The 20186-nt window shown below is 42.9% G+C and overlaps 2 protein-coding genes and 1 long non-coding RNA gene across 17 annotated transcripts in view; 2 read left to right on the top strand and 1 right to left on the bottom strand.

Annotated features, from left to right (window-relative positions):
• The first annotated feature begins 1898 nt into the window (after positions 1–1898).
• Positions 1899–4865, top strand: LOC147126640 (uncharacterized). Of its 6 annotated transcripts, XR_015084618.1 has the most exons (12): positions 1899–2029; positions 2334–2363; positions 2447–2516; positions 2708–2756; positions 3182–3231; positions 3518–3581; positions 3658–3797; positions 3898–4097; positions 4163–4225; positions 4307–4405; positions 4491–4541; positions 4621–4865. XR_015084618.1 is itself a non-coding variant. In XM_086021793.1 (11 exons), exons 5-10 carry the CDS (start codon positions 3198–3200, stop codon positions 4533–4535), a joined length of 441 nt encoding a protein of 146 aa, XP_085877919.1. In that variant the 5' UTR covers positions 1899–2029; positions 2334–2363; positions 2447–2516; positions 2708–2756; positions 3078–3197; the 3' UTR covers positions 4536–4541; positions 4621–4865. The 6 variants fall into 6 exon arrangements, 3 of the variants coding, with proteins under 3 accessions (XP_085877919.1, XP_085877920.1, XP_085877918.1); XM_086021793.1 differs by lacking the exon at positions 3898–4097 and having other exon boundaries at positions 3078–3231; positions 4495–4541; XM_086021794.1 differs by lacking the exon at positions 3898–4097.
• Positions 2231–12582, bottom strand: LOC147126641 (uncharacterized). Of its 2 annotated transcripts, none has more exons than XR_015084622.1 (8): positions 12518–12582; positions 10219–10355; positions 9908–9942; positions 6167–6247; positions 4522–4831; positions 4327–4371; positions 3683–4222; positions 2231–3589 (listed from the first exon to the last, which is right to left on the bottom strand). It is a non-coding gene; the product is annotated as an uncharacterized LOC147126641 (long non-coding RNA). The 2 variants fall into 2 exon arrangements; XR_015084621.1 differs by having other exon boundaries at positions 8653–9942.
• Positions 11970–20186, top strand: part of pcloa (piccolo presynaptic cytomatrix protein a) — a 35723-nt gene continuing 27506 nt past the window's right edge. For 2 of the 9 annotated variants that reach the window (XM_086021783.1, XM_086021784.1), the window contains exons 1-3: positions 15975–16611; positions 17847–18915; positions 19007–20011. In XM_086021783.1, the coding sequence (XP_085877909.1) occupies positions 16397–16611; positions 17847–18915; positions 19007–20011 (2289 nt within the window). In that variant the 5' untranslated portion in view covers positions 15975–16396. Of the gene's footprint in view, positions 12286–12370; positions 12474–12540; positions 12631–13298; positions 13389–13496; positions 13573–14103; positions 14247–15962; positions 16612–17846; positions 18916–19006; positions 20012–20186 lie in introns of those variants that run through there. The other 7 variants (XM_086021786.1, XM_086021787.1, XM_086021782.1 and 4 more) reach the window with 7 other exon arrangements.

The following is a 20186-nucleotide window of genomic DNA, read 5'->3' on the forward strand; positions in this document are numbered from 1 at the left end:
TCGATGACGTCACCTAAAGTGTCCCAATTCAATTTTTGTGCACTTGCAACATGCGCCCGTGAGCCCTTCGTGTACTTCAACCAAGTGTACTTCCGCGTACACCGTAGGGTGCGTGTGGGTATTGGGCCAAAGAGGCGCTCCACGGGCTAGGCGTCCCCGCCCATCCGACCTCTTTCATGTCCTCTGAATGGACATAAATACAGTGTCGACCGTTACACCACCTCACATGCAATGTGAGTTTCACATACCATTCGTTTTATTTGTCACTACAACAACATAAAAACAAAAGATAGTGTAGGTAATGGTATCGTCTTTTGTATATGCTAGTATTCCCTTCGACCAGCAGGTAGCGGTAGCGAGTCGACTCCAGCAGAGGTTCTGTCGTAGAAGAAGACAAAATGCGCTATGTACAATAAATTGTATTGTATTAGATGTATTCGAATACGATGTAAATAAGCCAAAAGAAAGCCGCGCTGGACTGTTTCTGGTAGTGATGCTAACGTTTTAGCTAGTATTGCAATATGGTCCGTGTCTCTTTTGGTCATTGGATATTACGTTTGAAACAAGATATTCAACATTGAAAAACGACTCGTTATTTGATTTTCGTTTTAAAATCAAAATTGAAATACAGCCTGATATTCTACTTTGGTGTCTGGAACGAGTAATAAAATGTCTAAAAACAGTTTGATGTTTGATTTTTAATTCTGAAACGAAAATAGAATACATCACGAGACACAAATCCAAATACGGCTCATATATTGGTTTTAGATTTAGAAGTTGTCACCGAAAGCATTTCTCCTAGTGACCAGGAGATGGCGACAGCGACCTTAGAAACGTCAATAGGAAGACTGGAAAGTCTTCCCATTTTTTCTCCCCATAGTATTGTTATTATTTAATTAGATTTCCTCATGTTTTGTTCTGTGTTGCAGGTTAATCGGACCAGTAGCGACATGCACACCCACTCCCCCCACCCAACAAGACCAGACGCTTCTCAACCTCCCATCAGAGTTGCTTTTATCGACAAAGCATCTTGAAACTAAAACACAATTGTTTGTGACTGAAGCAGACAAGAAGACACTTGTGTGTTTTATTTAAGAAATTTATTTGCAATCACCAATAAAGCAAAGTAACAAACTACACTGCCTCTTTGTCATGTTCGTCTTAATTTCAAACCAAGTTGACTTTGCAAACTCTCTCCTGATGGATGACATCATGAAGTTAGTGGTAGTAAAATCCGGTGGGGTGGGGGGTTATTTGTTAGGTTTGAGTGTCATCATACCTTTTTTTTGTCAAGATAATTGCATTTCCTTTTTCATGTAACTGAGGATAAGCGGCTCGGGTAGCTAGATGGATGTTTGAAAGACAGCAATGTTTGACCATAATCCACTCAACACACACAAAAAAAATTCCGAATTTCCTCCGCCAAAATGGTCGTGTGGTATAAGAAGTGGCTTGGTGTTCGGACGACCCGGGTTCGAGCCTCACTCTTTGCTCCATTTACAAATTAAATGGAGAACAAAGCAAGACTCGAACCCGAGCCTCCTTAATACCAATCCATGATACTAACCATCCGACCATCGTAGATCTTCTGGGAAAATTTGTATGGTTATATATATATGCATTAATCCAGACATTTGCGTTCACTGCGTCATCATGTCTGATATATAGGATTGAGAGGTCAATTGGCGCAGCAACGTAGCGGTAGTCGAGGGGTGGAATTCCTCAGGTCATTACCGGACAACCCGGGTTCGAATCCCGGCAAGCGTTTATGACAATTCTTCCATTTCTTTCGCTACTGCATTTCCAATGTAGCGCAATTTCTCTCCTAGCGATGACCTCTTAGCTTTCTATGTTAAATCAGTTTTATTTTTTTCCCCCCTGGAAGTGACGTCATCACCGGAAACCTATTTAAGTCGACGAAAAAGAGGCACTCATTCTTTCGCAGCTTGCTGGCAGTCTCCAGTCGTCCTCGTTCACCTGCTGCTCCGCACAACTCTCTGCCACAAGATCATGAGAAAACTTTGACAAGGTGAGTGCTCAACCTTTAATAGCCTCTTAAAACTCCCTGCTTTTGCTCACTTTGAACTAAAGTAGCACTTTTGGCGTGCTCACGCCTTGCTAACATAAGCTAACGCGTTTGCTCAAGCGTTGGTAGTTAACGCTTCCTACGGCTTTAAATGGCACCAAAGGGCGTTTTTGCAACGTACAGACTGATAAACGGACGAACGCAACAATTTAAATCTTTATTCATGGTTCAGTTGATGTTTTGTTCAGCAGTAACTCGGCTACTTTGTGACTATGACTAACGAAGCGTTTGCTCCAACCTTTTCCAGCATCTGGACCAAAGTGCCGTTTTGCCGAAGGCAAGTAGACAAAAGTTCACAATTAAACTGAATAAAGTGCATTTTCATGCATGCGTGTTTAACTGTCTCACTTCTGTCCACAGGCTTGCATCTTCAACAGAACGGCCGCGTTGACTGCAAAATGGCACAATTTCTCTGTTTTATGTAAAAGAGGTCAATATTAAACAGACTAAATCAATTATCTGTGTGTGTGTGTTGATTCTTATTTTTATGGACAGAAATGACCCTTAAAATGGCTGACTTTGTCTTTTTGGGAATCGGAATCATGAGACTTTAGCATGTCTACCGAATGTCATGTAGCTTGTCAGGCTGAGTATTTAAGTGCTTGTTACCTCGTTTTTCAGGCCACCATGCTGTTTGTTGAAGAGGCGTCCAGCCGTGCTCTCCTCACAGGTAAAACACACACTTTCATACAAGTACACATTTTTGACTAATTATTTCAACATGTGCTGACCAGGGGGGGGGCTTGCTGTGACCTTAATCAGAAAAAGTGTCAAATCCACGTCCAGAAAGTAAAAGCCACAGTTTGACTCGCGCCACAGGTGCTTCCACTAAAGCAGCTCGCGGGGAGCGTATTTACCTGCCGCTTGAGTGGAAGCACCTGTGGCTACAGGGCTTTTTACTTTTTGGACCCGGATTTGACACCTGAGTAAGGTGGGAACGTGCATTCAGTGGCAACACTTGATCATTGTCAACTTAAAATGTTTGCTGCAGCATCGCTCCAGGAAGAAGCACCAGCCAAGATTTTGGATGAAACCGAAGGAGGGTCAGGAGACCTGATGTGTCCATTCAAAATGTCTCCCCCTCTTTTTCTGCAGTCATGCCAGAGCTTCAATGAGAGCTGAGGAACAAGATGGTGGTGTATCAAGTGAGCATTCCCCCCCTTAAATGTTTTGCCAATGTTGCAGTCAGGACACTCATCAGGCGTCTCCAATCCTGTTCCTTGACGGCCGCTTTCCTGAATGTTTTCTCCCTGCTGCAACACACCTGATTGAAATGAGCAGGCTCCTAACAGAGGTTGCTGATCATTTGAATCGGGTGTGTAGCAGATGGGCGCAGTGGAAAACGGGGCAGGGCAGCGACCCACAAGGAACAGGATTGAAGGCCCTGGTCAGTAAGTTACGTTAGCTTTTTGTCCCGCTCTTGTCCTCCAGGTGGCGCTGAAGAACCTGATCAGTGCAGCATGGCTCAACTTGTGAAGTCGAGCTCCTCTTCAAGGTTGGGACCTGTTGCAAAAGACAAACTTGATGAATCAAAGTCCTTGACTGTGTTTTTTTGTTTTGTTTTTTTCTAGTTGGCGCTATGATCAACTTGCTGACCGGTTCAACAGGCTCCAAAAACGTGGCATGTTGAAAGGGCGCTCGCCTGCTTTTTCTTTGGCGTGCGCTGCAGCTTCCAGTCAGGGCAAAGAGAAACTCTCCGTAAATGTGGAAGGTCCTCAAAGCTGCCGACATTTTCAATAAGAAATGCAAATAAAAGTACTAAAAAAAAAAAAATAGCAGCTTGACTGGTCCGTCGTTTGCGGTATTTGCAGGTTTGTCCCGTTTCAGGTGCTGCAGTGGAAGGTTCCAGTCTACAGTGAATCAAAAACATTTTATAGTCAACTAAAAATGAGTTATTGATGCAATAAGCTTTTGACTCATTGTCTTTCGCTTGCGGGCCAAGCGACGACTCCGCCGGCCACCTTGTCGCCATGGTGTTCCAGCATTGAGGAGCCCCTGCAGAAGCGGAAAAGTGAAACTGAACTGCATTTCAGGTTAGTAATTGAATTGTCTACTCGCATGTTCCTTGTCCTGCAGATGGCGCCATTGGAGTGCAACCTGACTCCCAAGTGCCTCTGCCTGAGGATGAGTCCTCTGCTGGTAAGAAAAGGAACATTTCAATTTCAGCTAGCATCTTCCAGTTGTCTTGACAAAGTTGAATGATTTTGTTCTTGTGTCCAGTGCGGCGCATTATCGAGTACCTGCTCGCAGCCAAAGATCAGCAACACTTTATTCTTGTTGCCTGCCTGAGAAGAAATGGGAGACATTTACACTTTGACGGTATGCTCTTTAAATTATTTTCACGACACAATTGTGATAACTTTTTTCTGACCCAATGCTTTTTTTTTTTTCTTCCCCTTTCTAGGCAGCAAGGAACAAGATCATCCATAACGCACCTGTGAAGTCTTGATTGCTGGTAGGTTTCAAGCCCCAAACATCTTCTGCACAAGATGTTGACTTAACTTTTGACTTACAGATTTTTTTTTTGGTCTTAGGTCCACATGCTTGTCCAAGTTCGACCACTTGGCAACGAAGCAGACTGTCATCCGACTTGCAACTTTGTCTTCTGGCTGGCCGACTACTTCACCACCAAGCAACGAGCAGACTGTCATCCAACTTGCAACTTTGTCTTCTGGCTGGCCGAGCACTTGGCAACGAAGCAGACTGTCATCTAACTTGTAACTTGTTTGTTTGCAATTGTCTACTCTGCAAAAGAAATAAAGCTTGATTACAACTAACACATGAGCTCCCAACTTCATTCTTACACACATCACAAAACACTTGCTTAAAACAAACTTAAAAAAAATAATAAATAAAAAAAATTCTAAAATTTAAAAAAAAAAAAATTGGTAGAAATTTTTTTTTCCCCCAATTTTTTTTCAAAATTTTTTTTTCAAAATTTTTTTTCCCATTTTTTGGGGAAAAGTGGGTGGGCCAAAGCTGGAATAAAGCTTTCTGATTCGCTGATGAGTCTGGAAGTGGGTGGAGCAATGCAGATAAATGGCTGTGATTGGCCAAAAGATGGGCGGGACTATGCAAATTAGAAGCGATCTGATTGGTGGGATCCGAAGTGGGCGTGGTTATGCAAATTCGGCGCGATCTGATTGGTCAGATTGGCAAATTCCTGCTTTCTGATTGGCTATGCAAATTCAAGCCGCGCTGTGATTGGTGGATTCAAAATTGGGCGGAGTTAGGGGCGGTCCTAGCAGCAGACAGGTTTTTTTTTAAGGGATTTTTGAGTCATCAGGTCAAAGTTGCACTTGAGTCACTACATGAGGCACAAGTCCTTTACTATTCCCCTCAATCTCACATGACCCAAAGCTCGATGAATTTAAAGATTGCTCGAGTTTTGAGTCATGAGGAGACAAACAGGAGTAGTAATGTGACACTTGTGTCCACAGTAAGTGACTAAAGTGCAACTCACCTCAAGACTCGAAGCAGCCTTTGGAGTATTTTTCCGCCGCATCAACCGACACGCACGAAAGGCTTTAAATGAGGGTACATTTACCAATAAAACACCAAGACTCCAATTCAAGTTGAACAATTTATTGGACAGAGAAGCTAACATGACAATTGGAAAGCATTTCACCAGGTCAATGTTTGTGTGAGCTTACTCAAGTTGCACACACAGACATTGACGATGGAAGCATCTTAAGTGTTGCCTGCTTGACGAGCTCATGTGTGATGTCACTTACTTCAAATTAGGCAATGGCACCAAAGGGGCACGTGAGCGCACTGGCACAAAAACTAAGTGTACAGCACAACACCATCATCACACCCTGCCGGGCATGTTTTGAAATGACACTGATGCGACCCAAGTTAGTCAAAAATAGATATACTTAAAAAAAAATAAAAAATTTATATGACATTTTTTGAACTAACTTAACTTGGCCCACATCATTGTCATTCAAAAAACATGTCCAGAAGTGTCTGACCACGGTGTTGTGCAGAAGTTGAAATTGGGAGTGCACTCACGTCCAGTGGTGAGATGTGACATCACACATCAGCTCCTCAAAGCACACGACACTGCTCAATACTCACACGGGTCCGAATGCAGCTTGGCCTTCATTTCCCTTCCACAAGTCCGTCGGCTGCACCTTTGAGCACCAAGCCTCCCTCCGTCTGGACAGGCAGAAAATAACAGCGGTAAGTCACACTTTTCTGTACATTAAAAGTTCCGTTTTTTTTTTTTTTAATTGTCTATTTTAAGATTCAAGTCGTATTATGGGTAAAATTTGCAAATTTGCCAACGCACATCAATCAGCTGGTGGCTTTCTCTCCACACCTGACATCCAATGAGCAACTCGTGCGCCTTTCAATCAACTGCTCAAGTCAAAGTCCTCCAACTGGTTTAATATTGTTCAAACATACACAAAAAGCAAAACTACTCCAACAGGCCGCAATCTGATCCCCTTGATATCATTCCGTTTCCTCCCCTTGTCAAAAAATGCCACTTTACAACACTACATTATCTGGCAAGTATTACTTTACATTTCCAAAGTACACAACTTTAAAATCAAAACTACAAAACTTTTCAAGTTCACGATGTATGATTACACATTTTTGTTGTTCTTCTTCTTTTTCCCCGTGGCCCAAGTAATCCTTTGTATTAGAATGTGAAATTATTAATTGGGGGAAATAGCAGATTAAATTGTCCATTAATGCAATTTTGGACTCGAATTAGGGCTGTCAAAATTAAAGCGTTAACTCTGGAGAATAATTTAAATGTCATAATGCGTTAAAAAAAAAAAAAAAATGAACTCAGTTTTATTTAATCCCTGTGGCTGCTCACCTTGCAGCCAAACTTAAGAGGAGAGTCACTGGCGCAAAGACAGACAAAAATGGACTTCTATGTAGTTTTACTTTCAAAAGTTACTCCATTGGCGAAATCCAAAATATGTCTTTGGCATATCGTTCAACAGTTGCATTCTATACCATACGACTTTATTTATATCGCGCATTTCATAACAGCGGCAGCTCTGACAAAGTACTTTACATTACAATAACAACAGAACAGCCTCTGAATCAAAATATACTTTACATTTTTTTTTTCCAATTCCAAGATTTTGCTCAAGTAAATATCAGTTACAAGCTTCATATAAAATTATAGTTGAAAAAAAAATGTGATTACGATTTATGTCAAAGTTGGCATTAATTACTTCAAATAAATCAAATCACTTGACAACTAACTAAACTAACTTTTTTTTTTTTTCCAGGATCAATTTAGATACATTCTGAATAATTCAAAGATGTTTTTATTTTGAGTTTTTATTTATCTATATTATTTATTTATTTACAATAGAGTTGATATTTCTGTAATGGCTACTTAATGACTTTTATTCACTGCAATCGCCAGCAAAAAAAAAAAAAAAAAAAAGTTGTTGATGTTGGGGCGGAGGCTCTTTCTGTCTGCCAACGTCACGCCGCAGCACACGACATTTCTTGACAACCTACAATTGGACAGCTCTGTCTTTAAAAGCTGCCTCTTTATGGGTGCTCACCGGAGTGGTGGCTTCATTTGCAGTCTGAACCCAGATAAGGGCGACTATTTTCAGTTTGTAAAAGTATTTTTATTTTATTTCAGTTTTTGATTTTTCCTAAATTTTATTTACCCATAATAAGTTGCTTTGTGCTTATTTATTTATTTTTTTTTAAACTGAGAGGGGTTATTAAAGTCACAACATCTCTGCAAAAAACATACTAGCGGTAAGTTAGCAACACTGAGCAGTTTTAGCCCCAGGTCATCAAGCTAAGTAAAAACATTCCTTTAGGCACCCGAGAACTCGTTTGAATTGAAGAACAGAACTAATGATTCCTTTAATACAGAGAAATCACATTCACTCATTTTAAATAGTGCTGTCAAGCGATTACATTTTTTTTTTTAATAATCGCAAAAATTTCCATTATTAATCGTGATTAATCTTGTTTTTCAACTACATTTTTTTTACGACGCTTGGAAACGATATTTACTTGAGTAAAATCTTGGAATTAATGTGGGGAAAAAAATAAAGGGAGATTTTGATTCAAAGACTATTCTGATAGCCTTCTTTTATCCTTGAATACGATTCTTTTCCTGTAAAATATAACAGCTGAACAATACACCAAAGAGGTCCAACTAATACGGTATTTGAAATTGGCTTTGCGAAGTGTGCAAATGATTTTGGATTTCTCCAATGGGCCGTCGAGCAACAAACTACGTAAAAGTCTGTCTTTGCAACAGTGACTCCTCTAAGTTTGGCTGGACAGTGAGCAGAGGTGAGCTGCTACAGTAAGTAAATAAAACTGAGTTAACTGAGTTAATTTTTTTAGAGTGCCTTATAAAATTAATTAATCTCCATAGTTAATGCTTTAACTTTGACAGCCCTTATTTTAAACATATCAAACACAGACACCATTTAAACTAAAAGTAACAACATTGGGTGTCATTAGACTGCGCCGGTGTCCCTAATGTTTTGACCCTCTGGAACCACCACCAGAGGCATAATGCTACATAGAAGAACACGGAAGGAACAAGCAGCATGCAGTACCTTTTGAAGAAGATGTTGATGGTGAGATGTGCAGGTAGACGACCAGCAGCAGGTGAACATGGGGAGAGATTTGCCTTAAAATTAGTCACACAAATGCAGCCGCGATGTTCACATGTTTTTCAGATCCACAAATATATTGGTGATTTTCACATGTGTTTTTTTTCCATGTTGTGTGTGCATTTATCACGACCGTTTCCGAGATATTCCCCACACTGGAGGCTGACATTTCAATCGCGCAAGCAGCAAAGGCGCCCCAACTGTGTCCGTCTGTCGGACTGCGCGCACGAGGCGGAATAAGCCCGTGTGACGAGCAGTCGAGCACGTCACACTCGTACAGAAATAAGCGCGGCGATGCATTCAAATGTTGATAACTACAAAAATCAAAACAATGACAAGGCATACATCATGCTTTGATCCTTAATTCTAGTGGTTGGGAAGTCAGACATTAGTCAATGATACTACCCAGTCCCCAAAGGCTTACATAAAAAACAAATCTTTTGGTGCCCTAAGACTTTTGTCAAGTCCTGGAAATTAAATCAAAATAATAGTAGTATGTAAAAAAAAAAAAAAAAAGTTTTCATGTTAAATTGTTCTAAGGTGTTAAAACTGATTAAATTTTTTTTTGTATTTTTTTATGTTATCAAAATATTTTTTGCCATCGTTTCCTTTTTGTCTCCTTTTCAAGTTATATAAAGTAATTGACCCGTTTCGTCAGTCGCTGCTTGTTGGAAAACAAAGTTACAGCAAAATATTTTGCAAATATCTTGAGTCACTGTCAATCTTTACATACGAAACTACAGTATGCCAACCGAGACGACTATACATCAGCAAATATGGTCATGCTGTACCACACCAAAAAAGGGTGCAACTAGATCATGTGCTGGTGCGACCAACTGAAAAAGTCCTGCAGTACGAAAAAAAAATGTTGAGAAAATAAAGAGCCTTTGAGGAGAGGGTGGCAACAAACTATTCAATAAATAAGGATAATGCAACTTTATATTTATTAATTAATTATATAATTAATTAATTACACGATAAGTCATGATAAATGCACAAAAAAACAACAACTTGAAAACCACTAATATATGGATCTGAAAAGCACATTTTGGTGCAGCTAAATCTTTTAATTCAAAAACATAAATATTTAGTTATTTAAGTGAAATAGATTTGTGAAAATCACATATTAGTGGATCTGAAAAACGTGAAAATCACGGATGCATTTGTGTGAATAATTTTGAGACAAATCTTTCCCCACGTTTGAAGCCATCATTCTTCCATTGTGGACATCAGCTTTGGTGTGGAAAACATACAAAACAACATTCAAATCAAATGCTTTCCTTGATTGACTTTTGATTGACAGCCGAGTTCGACTTGTGGGCGTGCTAGTTGACGAGCCACCTTTGTTGATATTGTTTTACGGTAGCTAGCGAGCTTCCAGTGACGTAGCGAGTAACAATAAACAAATTAGAAGACCTCAGTGCCGTAATTATGCTCCTAAATAGTGTACATACATACATTTGTATACAAACGGCAAATAGACAGTTTAAAAATTTTGAAATTACTCACTGAAAACACAGCTGCAAGTCACCGGGAGACTTGGTCATCGAAAAAGGATGTGTACGGTTTTTCTTCTTCTTTTTCTGCTGCTGCTTCTTCTTCGTCTTGTTTTTGGCGGGTTACATATCCTTGGTGCATATCGCCACCTATTGGACAGGAGACCTCAAAGGCATTTGGCAAGCAATGTTATCCTATTATCATGTTACCGTAGATCAAATAATGTGTAAGAAAAGTGTGTTTGACAAATTGTGCAACGACTCTTCAAACAACAACAACAAAAAGCAACAACAACAACACCGTATCGTGTGTAAAACAGTAGCCCTGTTAGTAAGGGAAATATTTTTAAAAGAAAATGCAATGTTATTTGTGTGTCACCATAGTCTTTACCCTCCCTCATTTTTATCCAGGCCTGTTTCATGAGTTAATTTTTTAAAACCTGCTGAACCACAATCCAATGGCAATGTCTGATTTTCAATGGTTAATTTTAATTAACTTGTCATTAATCTATTATTACTATTATTAATATTATTATTATTATATACAATATAATTTTATTTATATAGCGCATTTTACTAACTCTCAACACGCGAACAGTATCTAAAAAATGTCGGCGTTTTGGAAACTGGAGAACAGGCGTTTTCCTGACAGAGTGACGTCGCCCTTGAGGCGAGGGGGCGTTCCCGATCTCAGAACAGGGCGTTTCCGTCCAAAAACGGGAACGCCCATTTATGGCTGCAGCTGGACCATATGGCACCAGGGGGCGTTCAAAGGCCCTATCCCAATACCCGTACTTGCACCCTTGTGCGCCTTCCCGCGAAGGGTACAAGTGCGTAGGGCGTTCCAATTTTGCGAAGTACACTGTCGCCCCGCCCCCTTTGTACCCTGGCTCCGCACTTCGGCGAAGTATGCATCCATGGACCCTAAACCGTAGCCTATTCTTCACATTTCGTTGCTGATTTGACAAAATAGCGGGAAACTGAGTGTAAGTAGTGTAAGTTCAAGTGTAATCATCCCATTATTAAAACGTTTATCAAGTGTATATGTGCAATTTCAATCGATGTGTTTTTTTTTAATAATATTTACCGATTACCTATGTATTTTGTCTTAATTTAGCTGCCTTACTTAGCAACCTTCTGCGCATGCGCTACATATCATCAGGAGCCGCAAATCGTCCAATGGAGCCATAGCTCCCATTGAGGTAAAGACAAAGACCGAGTTTTACTTCATTACTACTTTACGGACGTTTTAATATAATTTGAAACTGTAACATTTGTTTTGTTTTTATTTTATTTATTTATTTTATTTAATTGTTCACCAAAAAGTCCAACTCCTTCTCCTTTACTGAACTCCCACTTTAATGGCTGTTACAATCCTGTCTAATACCCCTAGAAACTTGAATTCTTTGGTGAAACAGTAAAATTGCCAAAACAAGAACCCGTGCCGCCGTGCTCACTGACGCACGGGCCATACGTCGACTACGTCACCTGAAGTGTCCCAATTTAATTTTTGTGCACTTGTAACAAGCACCGGTGACCCCGTGGCGTACTTCAGCGAAGTACACTTCAAGTATGGGTATGGGGCCATAGAGGCCCCGCCCACCCCGACGTCTTTAATCCGACTACTTTCACCTCTTTCATGTCCTTTCATGGACATAAAAACAGCTGTTGAATAACGAAGTTCGCATTCTAACTGTCGTCTCGCACACTTCGTTGACCGTTACACGACCTCACAGGCAAAGTGAGGTAACAAACGTTTTTGTGTGATAGGTAGCGTCATTTGTATAAATTAGTATTCCCTTCGACCAGTTGGTGGCGGTAGCGCGTCGACTCGAGCAGAGGTTCCGTCGTAGAAGAAGACAACCCCGTTGATTTTCACAGGTAGTGTTTTGGAAATGGCGAAAACGTCGAATTAAACATTTCACTCCACATCATTCTTAATTTCATCTTTATGTTTGGATAATAAGCAAATTTATTTACGTGTTTTTGATAAATATGATTTAATTTGTAACGTGCGAGTGGCTGGAAATTTTCGCGGTCGCCGAGTTTACGCGACAAGGCGGGAAAAAAAAAACAAGTGGTAAGATTTTTTGGAAAACAAAAATAGGCACAATTTCTCTGGCATCACTTAGATTAATGTTCGCTTTGTGCTGAAATGATTCAAGTGGCGCAATTAGGTGGAGCTTGGCACTTGTGAATAAACTCTTCCTGCTGCCATGGCAACCGGCCTTGAATGAGAGTCAACATGAAGCAGTTCCGTGTAGAACAGTAAGCACATTATTGTATTTAAAAAAACACACACACACACATACCAAGCGTTCTTTTGTTTTTGAAGGTGTGGGACTCCATGTTCCGGACATGATGAACTGACATGATGACATCACAGGGCGTTCGATGCTCCTCATTAGGAGGCGAATGGCAGCAGGTGAGTGGCAGCTGCTGTCATAGCAACCAATGGAGAGAGGATTTAAGATGACATTTCAATCAAGGCTAAAGGTTTTCTTCACGCACTTCTCTGTAGTCTATTATCATTTTGTACTTTTAATGCACGGTGAAATCATATTCTGAATAGCTCCCATCATGAGACACAAACTACGTTTTAAAGCCACGTTGACCTCAGCCAAGGACCAACAATCCTAATTTCAGGGCATTAGTCATTGCCATATTTTTACACTGAAATGTCATTAATTATGCAAAGTTTGAATGCAATAAATGCAATCCATCATTTATATTGTAGACTTTAATTCAAATAAAAATGGCACATAAATATACACTCAAAATGTCATTGTTGTTTGATGCAGCTGTACTTAAATCTTACATTAGAATTATACCTAATATTATATATCTCAATTCTTCTTCTGGACTGTGTAGGAGGACAAAAAAAAAAATCCACACGATGTGTTGTATTCCCTAAACAGTTTGACTGTAGTTGGCCATCATCACCACTAGGTTGTGCAACTCAACTCCAATTGTGCTTTTGTCCGATTGTGTGTTGGAATTCATGGGGGTGAAGAGTGGGATGCATTTGTAGTGTATTTTTGTCCCCAAGTCTTGTTAACGTCACAGTGCGCAGCCATGTTTGTGCCCTCACAGGTTTGTGACTCATTGGCGTCACGTCCCTCGCGAAACCCGCCGGAGAGCCCTTGCTGCGAGGCGATGACGCACTCCAAGCGGTGACAACAGGTAGGTGGCGTGAATAATTCATGAACCGGCGTGGGGGGGTGGGGTAGAAGGTGTCTCACTCACTCTTTCACTTTACTTGCCTTTTTTTGTTGTTGTTTTTTTTTGCAGGCCTTCTTTGCAATTAGCCAATCATATAGTAGCTTTGTCAGTGAGTCAATGTGGAGGAGGAGGAACTTTTTAACTGGTGAGAGTTTTTTTTTCCTCTTCATTTTTTTTTTTTTAAAGAAAATATCACGAATGTATCATCACAGAAAAAAATGGGATTTGTGCGACGTTTCCTGAGAAATTCCGAACATTTTTCACAGTTTGATTGTAATAGTCTAGTCGCAAAACAAGATCAGATCAGAAGTTTTTTGTTTTATTGACATTATTTATTGTTATTTTTTGTTTTAGTTTTATTTTTTTAATTATTTAAAAAAAAAATTCATATTGTTTTACAATTTTCAAGGACTCTTTTTGAGTCAAAAAGTAAAGTGTATATATACCTTTACAGGATGTCAAATTGACCCGCAGTAATGAAATGAATGCAGCCAGTACAGGAAAACAGATTAGAGGCGTGTGATGGTCCTTAGAAGATAAAAAAGGATTAGCGGCACCTCTTAGTACAACTTCCTGTTCACGTCTTTGTCTACGGTCACGTGTCGCTGTTGACTTTGCTGCTGTGTGGAGTCAATTTAAACCAGGCGCTTCCTTCCTAACGTCGCTTTATTTTTAGGGACAGAAAGTGGAGGGCGACGCCCACGGCGGAATTAGCCGCTAATCGGGATGAGCGGACCCGAGCGGGATCGCGGCACGGATCACTCGCACACTCTCGTCGCAAGGATATCCACACATTTGCGACCCAGCATTGAGTCCCAGGTATGTAACTTTAAAATTGGGACACTTTATTTTGTTCTTTGAAAACATTTACAAAAGCTTCGGTTTTAGTTTCTTCTTGGACTCATTTGGGCTATTCAAATTTAATGAATGGCGTGCAGTGTTTGTTATCTGGTTACCAGAGTCATGTTGCATATACATACACACACAGGGTAGTGTGTCGAGGAGTTTGTCTTAGCGGTTAGCTGTTAGCATCATCCAGTCCAGTGTGTACCTTTGCCTGAATGTGAAAAGTCGGATCGACCCGAATGAGCGCCATGATAGGATTTTAATCACACAATATTGACATTTGTTCCAGATATTTGTAACAAATGCATTGCAATTTAATGCACTAACAAAAATGTTTTGTATGTGTTTCAACAATGAAAAATAAATAAAAAGCACTCAGCGGTGTTGTAATATATAGTAATATACAGCCTTAGCCACCAGGTGGCAGTAAGTAGTCACACTGCTGTTAGTCATTTTTGGCGGATGATAAAAAATGTAGGCACACGTTGCTGCGGCGATTATGGTCAAATGTCTGTTGCTTTAAGGGTTATAAGACTACAACATCAATGCTAGTTTCAGTAACCCGTTTGTGGCATTTTGCATTGCGTGTTAGCATTTAGCAAGCGGACTTCCTATATGGAAAAGTTACTTGGTTGTTTTGAATACACAGCACTGTTACTTTTACTCATCTTTTAGAGCATAATTCCACCTCTAATAAGACCAGGCAAAGTGAACACGGAGCACACAGACATTATTTAACCGCCACACACACACACACACACACACACACACACACACACACACACACACACACACAATTAACACAGAAAAACCTGTACAAGACCAAGCCATGGACAAGACCAAGCGAATCAAACACAGAGTGATAGAACTGGAATGGGTTCTTCTTTGGATCATTCCCCACACTTGGCAGAGGTAATAAGTACAATAGACATAGACTAGCCAGCCAGAGCGGCCTCCTCCGGGTTCCGAGGGTCTTGAGGGGTGTGTTTTGCTTTCATGCATGGAGGACACATGTGTCCTGAAGCTGCACACGCACACACACATGCAGCAAATGAGCGTTTCTCGTCATGTCGCAACACATCGGCTTGACGCTTAGTCGAGCTGACGCGTTGCGTTGTGTTGTGCTGTAATCCTCTCTGGGTGTAAAATATGATTTCAACACATTCTTTTATGGTTGATATTACTGTGCGATTAAAGGAATCTCATTTTCAGAGGAGAGCGGGAATTAATCACAATATATTTTTATTACATCAAACGATGGCACATTCGATTGTGCGCCCTCTTATTGCCAAAGAACCAAGCCAAAGCCGCTGAATTATTATTCATAATATGAGTCATCCTCCACAGCTACTGTGTATAATCTCTACTGTGGATATGCTCTCACTTTTGACATTTTGTTTTATTGCACTTCACCGGCTCTTATTATGATATCGGCTCTTTGCACACACACCAGAGACTTTATATTGACTACACATGAAGTATGTGACCGCGCTGTACAATATGTGACACCTTTAAACAATTATGGACCTCATTCTAATGCATTAGTGCTGGTTATTCCCCTTTAACGACACATTTTGCTCCACTGAAGAATCCAGTTCACCTGTCAGAGATGGCGCATGCGCACTCGGCACTGAGAGCGTCAAGGTAACAAGTGTTTTCATGTAGCATGCGGAAGTGATCGCTGGCTTACATCGTAAACGTGATTCAGTCGCCTTTTTTAATCGATTATATAATTTACAATTCATATACATGCGTTATTGTATGTTTCTTTAATAGTGTAGCCCGTAGACTGGGTGTAAAATGAACACGAATGAGCCTGAATCGAGATTTTATTTTGGAATAATACCCGGATGTCGCCATTGGAGGCTGTGGAGGGAGTGAAACGGAAGACCCCAAGTCACGGAGAGCTGGTAGCTGGTGTGTAAGGCTGCAGAGATGCTCTACGTAGTAGAAACCAAACGGCAGCTCTCGGAGGGAAAGTAGCCATTAAAAGGATAAAACCCGCGTGAGATGCACCGCGGCCGTTTCCGCTGCGCATCTCGGAGCTAAAACCCGCGGCGCCAGTGGGGGGCTCGGGTCGCGGCGGAGCATCGATCCAGGACAGACTCGGGAGGGGTCGCGTCATGGGGAACGAGGCGAGCCTAGAAGGAGGAGGCGAAGGCCCGCTGCAGGGGCTACCCGAGGGGCTGGCACCCGACGGGGCCGGCGGCTTCGTGCGGGTCCCCGGCGGGGCTCCGGTGGACCTGGAGGAGCTGAGCGAGGAGCAGCGGAAGCAGCTCGCCGCGGTGATGTCAAGGGCGCAGAGCAGGCATCCTGGGGGTGCCGCGGCCGCACGAAGGCAGGGCTTACTATCACTATTTTTACCATTTTTTTTGGCTGCTTTTTTTTTTTTTTTTTTAATATCCACACTAACCGAGTGGACGGATGTGTTGTGGCTGAGCAGGAGTCAGATCACGCCCATTTTTTGTAATCCACCCAGACGTGATCTCATTATTAAAGCCAAATTTCATAGCTAATCATCAGCATCCATGCACACGAATGCACGAAAACGGCTCTTTAACCTTTTATTTGTCATTAAACGCATACAGCAGAATGTGTGTAGTGTGTGTGTGTTGTATGTCGATGCTGCATTTTTTTTTCGACACGGATGCACACGCGTAAATACTTGCACAGGGCCGTCGAATAGGATAAAATTCGGATTGTTTATGTCAGATCAAAGTAGGAGGAGACACACCTCCAGTATTTGTGCCAAATTGTCGAATAGCCTGCTGGGTAAAAAAACAAAACAAAAAAAACCCCTTGTGTTTTCTCTCTATTTGAACGACATATTATCACGAATGACAACACAAAATGGTCGCTTCTATCCACGTTAATGTTACCAATTAGACTCTGATCTGCTAATGAATTTGGCCAGATTGGATTTTAATGGTGTGTGGCAAAAGAGTGGGAGGGGCTTGGAGGCTGCAAATGCCAACAAAATGTATAAAACTTCCAGATGCCATTGTCTTTTAATTGCTCAAATTGAGAAATAACTATGTTAGCTAGCAAACGGGATCGTCGAGGGTGCATCAATATTAATATGACTAAAAATAGAAGCACATTGCTAATGTCACATCTCCCTCAGACTTCCCTCCTTTAATTTTAAGCATCCGCCTGGTGCTCCTGTCCATGGTGCTGAAACGAACATAGCACTGGATTGTGCACTAGTATAACAGTGGGATGACACTACACAGCAATAGTAATGTAGGCCGATATGTTGCATAATGAATACCACAAACAATTTGCTCCTCACAGCGCACAGAAATTGGTTCCCTCTCGCCTCAGAGCTAACAAAGATGCCTCTTCATCTCTGTGATGTACACTCGGTGTTATTCAGCCATGTTCAGTTACTCGTTAGCGATAGCCCGCGGCAGTGACATGCTACACATTGATGTTGAAATGGATGATAGCTTAACGTATATTATTTTTAGATCATTATCACTACGTTAAACCTGCTGGATGATATCAGAGAATGAGATCCCTTTTTATTATTATTTTTTTTAATGAACAAACCTTTCATTTTTTCTCGTGCAGACCGTCTGAATCTGGTGTCCAGCAGCGATCCCAGCACCCAGGGGCCTCCAGGGGCCCGTCAGGCCTCAGTAAGAGTCGCACTGTAGACGCCTTCAACCAGAGTCCGCCTGCCAGGCTAGCCACAGGGCGAAGTCCCTCGTCCCTCAATCTCTTTGAGTCCCGATTCCGGCAGGATCCCAAAGACTCTGAAAGCAAGTCATCCGGTATGTTTGGCTCCAGCTTCCTCAGTGGGGCCAACCCCCTCAGTGCCATGTCATCCATGACATCCTCTGTGTCCTCCTCCATATCCTCCATGGGCGACACCGTCAATATTCCCAAGTTTGGGCTGTTTGGGGAGGAGGATGAGGGAGCTACGCCTCAGTCCAATCAGGGAGGAAAGCCACCTGGCAAGGCCCCTCAACAAGGATCAGGTCCAAAGGCGCCACAACAAGGGGGGGACCAAAAACAGGGTCAAATCCCGTCTGGACAGGGGCCAAAACCCGGGCAAGGACAAGCAAGCCCAGGACCCAAATCAGCTCATGGACCTCCTGGACAGGCTCCCAGGCAAGGCCAGGGGCAGCCAGGACAAAGGCCTCCTGGGCAACAAGCACCTAGACCAGGTCAAGGACCAGCAGGGCAGCAGGGACCCAAACAAGGTCAAGGCCCACCAGGTCAGAAGGGACCCAGACAAGGTCAAGGTCCACCTGGACAGCAGGGACCCAGACAAGGTCAAAGTGCACCAGGTCAGCAGGCACCCAGACAAGGTCAAGGCCCACCAGGACAACAGGCACCTAGAGAGGGTCAAGGACCACCCGGTCAAGGTGCTAAACAGACACAAAGTGGTCCTCCGCAGCAAAAAGAACCGGGCAAGCCTGGACCCAAACAGCAAGGACCACCAGGGCCTGGGGCTCACCCTGGGGATGCTTCCAAGAGTCAACAGGGTGCCGCAAAGCCCGCAGGGGGACTCTGCCCGCTGTGTAAGACCACCCAGTTGAATACTGGATCTAATGACCCGCCAAATTACAGTCAGTGCACTGAGTGTAAGAACCAGGTCTGCAGCCTTTGCGGATTCAGCCCCCCGGACTCAGCAGTAAGATTTTGGTTCTATATATTTGTTTTAGTACAGTAGTAGACATACGGTATGTGTCCTCTAACTAAAGCCTTTCTCTTATGCCATGCAGGGTAAAGAATGGTTGTGTCTAAACTGCCAGATGCAGCGAGCAATGGAGGGTATGGACCCCCCAGGTATATCAAAGCCTAAACAAGGCTCGGGTCCGCCCTCGCCACAGAGACAGGCTTCGGGAAAGCCCGGCAAGCTGCTCATCAAGCAGCATAGCACCACAGACCAAGGCTTGACACCCCCAACCACTCCAAGGCAGAAATCCCCAGGTGCTGGCTCTCCAGGACCACTTTCACCGGGCTCCTCATTGGGAGGTTCCCCCAAGATCGATCCTAAGACCGGCCGCCCTATTCATCAGAAAGCCAGCCCCCAGCAATCACCGGCTAAGGCCAAGCAGGAGTCTAGCTTCTTTGGTGGGTTGGGAGGTATCAGTTTTGGAGGCTTGACTGATTCCGTCAAGCCGGCCGCTGCTTCCTCACAAGCTGCTGAGTCCGTCACTGGAAAACTGTTCGGCGGTTTGGGTGGATTGATGGACTCGTCCAAGCCTCAAGCGCAGGCTGCTCCAAAGCAGGAGGAGTCTGTTACCGGGAAGCTGTTCAGTGGATTCGGCGGATTATCGGAAGCGGCAAAACCTCCCGCCACCGCCTCACAGATGTTCAGCTTCGGCTCGTCCCTCCTCAACTCGGCCACCAGTCTCGTCACCGGCGAGGAAGAAAAACCAGCCGATTCTCCACCGGGGTCGCCGCCGGACTCCCCGGCCGACTCCGGACCCGGTTCCGGCCCTGGCTCCCCGCCTGATTCTCCCTTCTCTGGTCCGGGCTCTCCTCCTGATTCGGAATCTGCTCCTGACACCCCACCGGCCAAATCCAGGAAGGCACCGAGGACCAAGTCAGTTGAGCGAGAACCCAGTTTGGACTTAGCATCGAAAACTAAGGAAAGCTGCCCTCTCTGCAAGGCGGAGCTGAATGTGGGCATATCAGAAGCGCCCAACTACAGCCTCTGCACCGCGTGTAAAAAGAGCGTGTGCAATCTGTGTGGATTCAACCCCACTCCCCACTTAGGAGAGGTAAGAAACACTCACAAAACACTACCTTTTAACACACACACACAAATAACCACAGATCGGAGAGTGAGTCCATAAGACAAATGAGCTTGTTTAAATGGTCATCTCGCCGTCAAGGAGCACTTGAAGCGCTTGACACCCGACCCTGAGTGCGAATAACGCGCCAGTGTGTACGTGT

Source organism: Filicampus tigris, chromosome 22, assembly GCF_054856515.1.
Source record: "Filicampus tigris isolate MCC_2025a chromosome 22, RoL_Ftig_1.0, whole genome shotgun sequence".
Lineage (NCBI taxonomy): Eukaryota > Metazoa > Chordata > Actinopteri > Syngnathiformes > Syngnathidae > Filicampus > Filicampus tigris.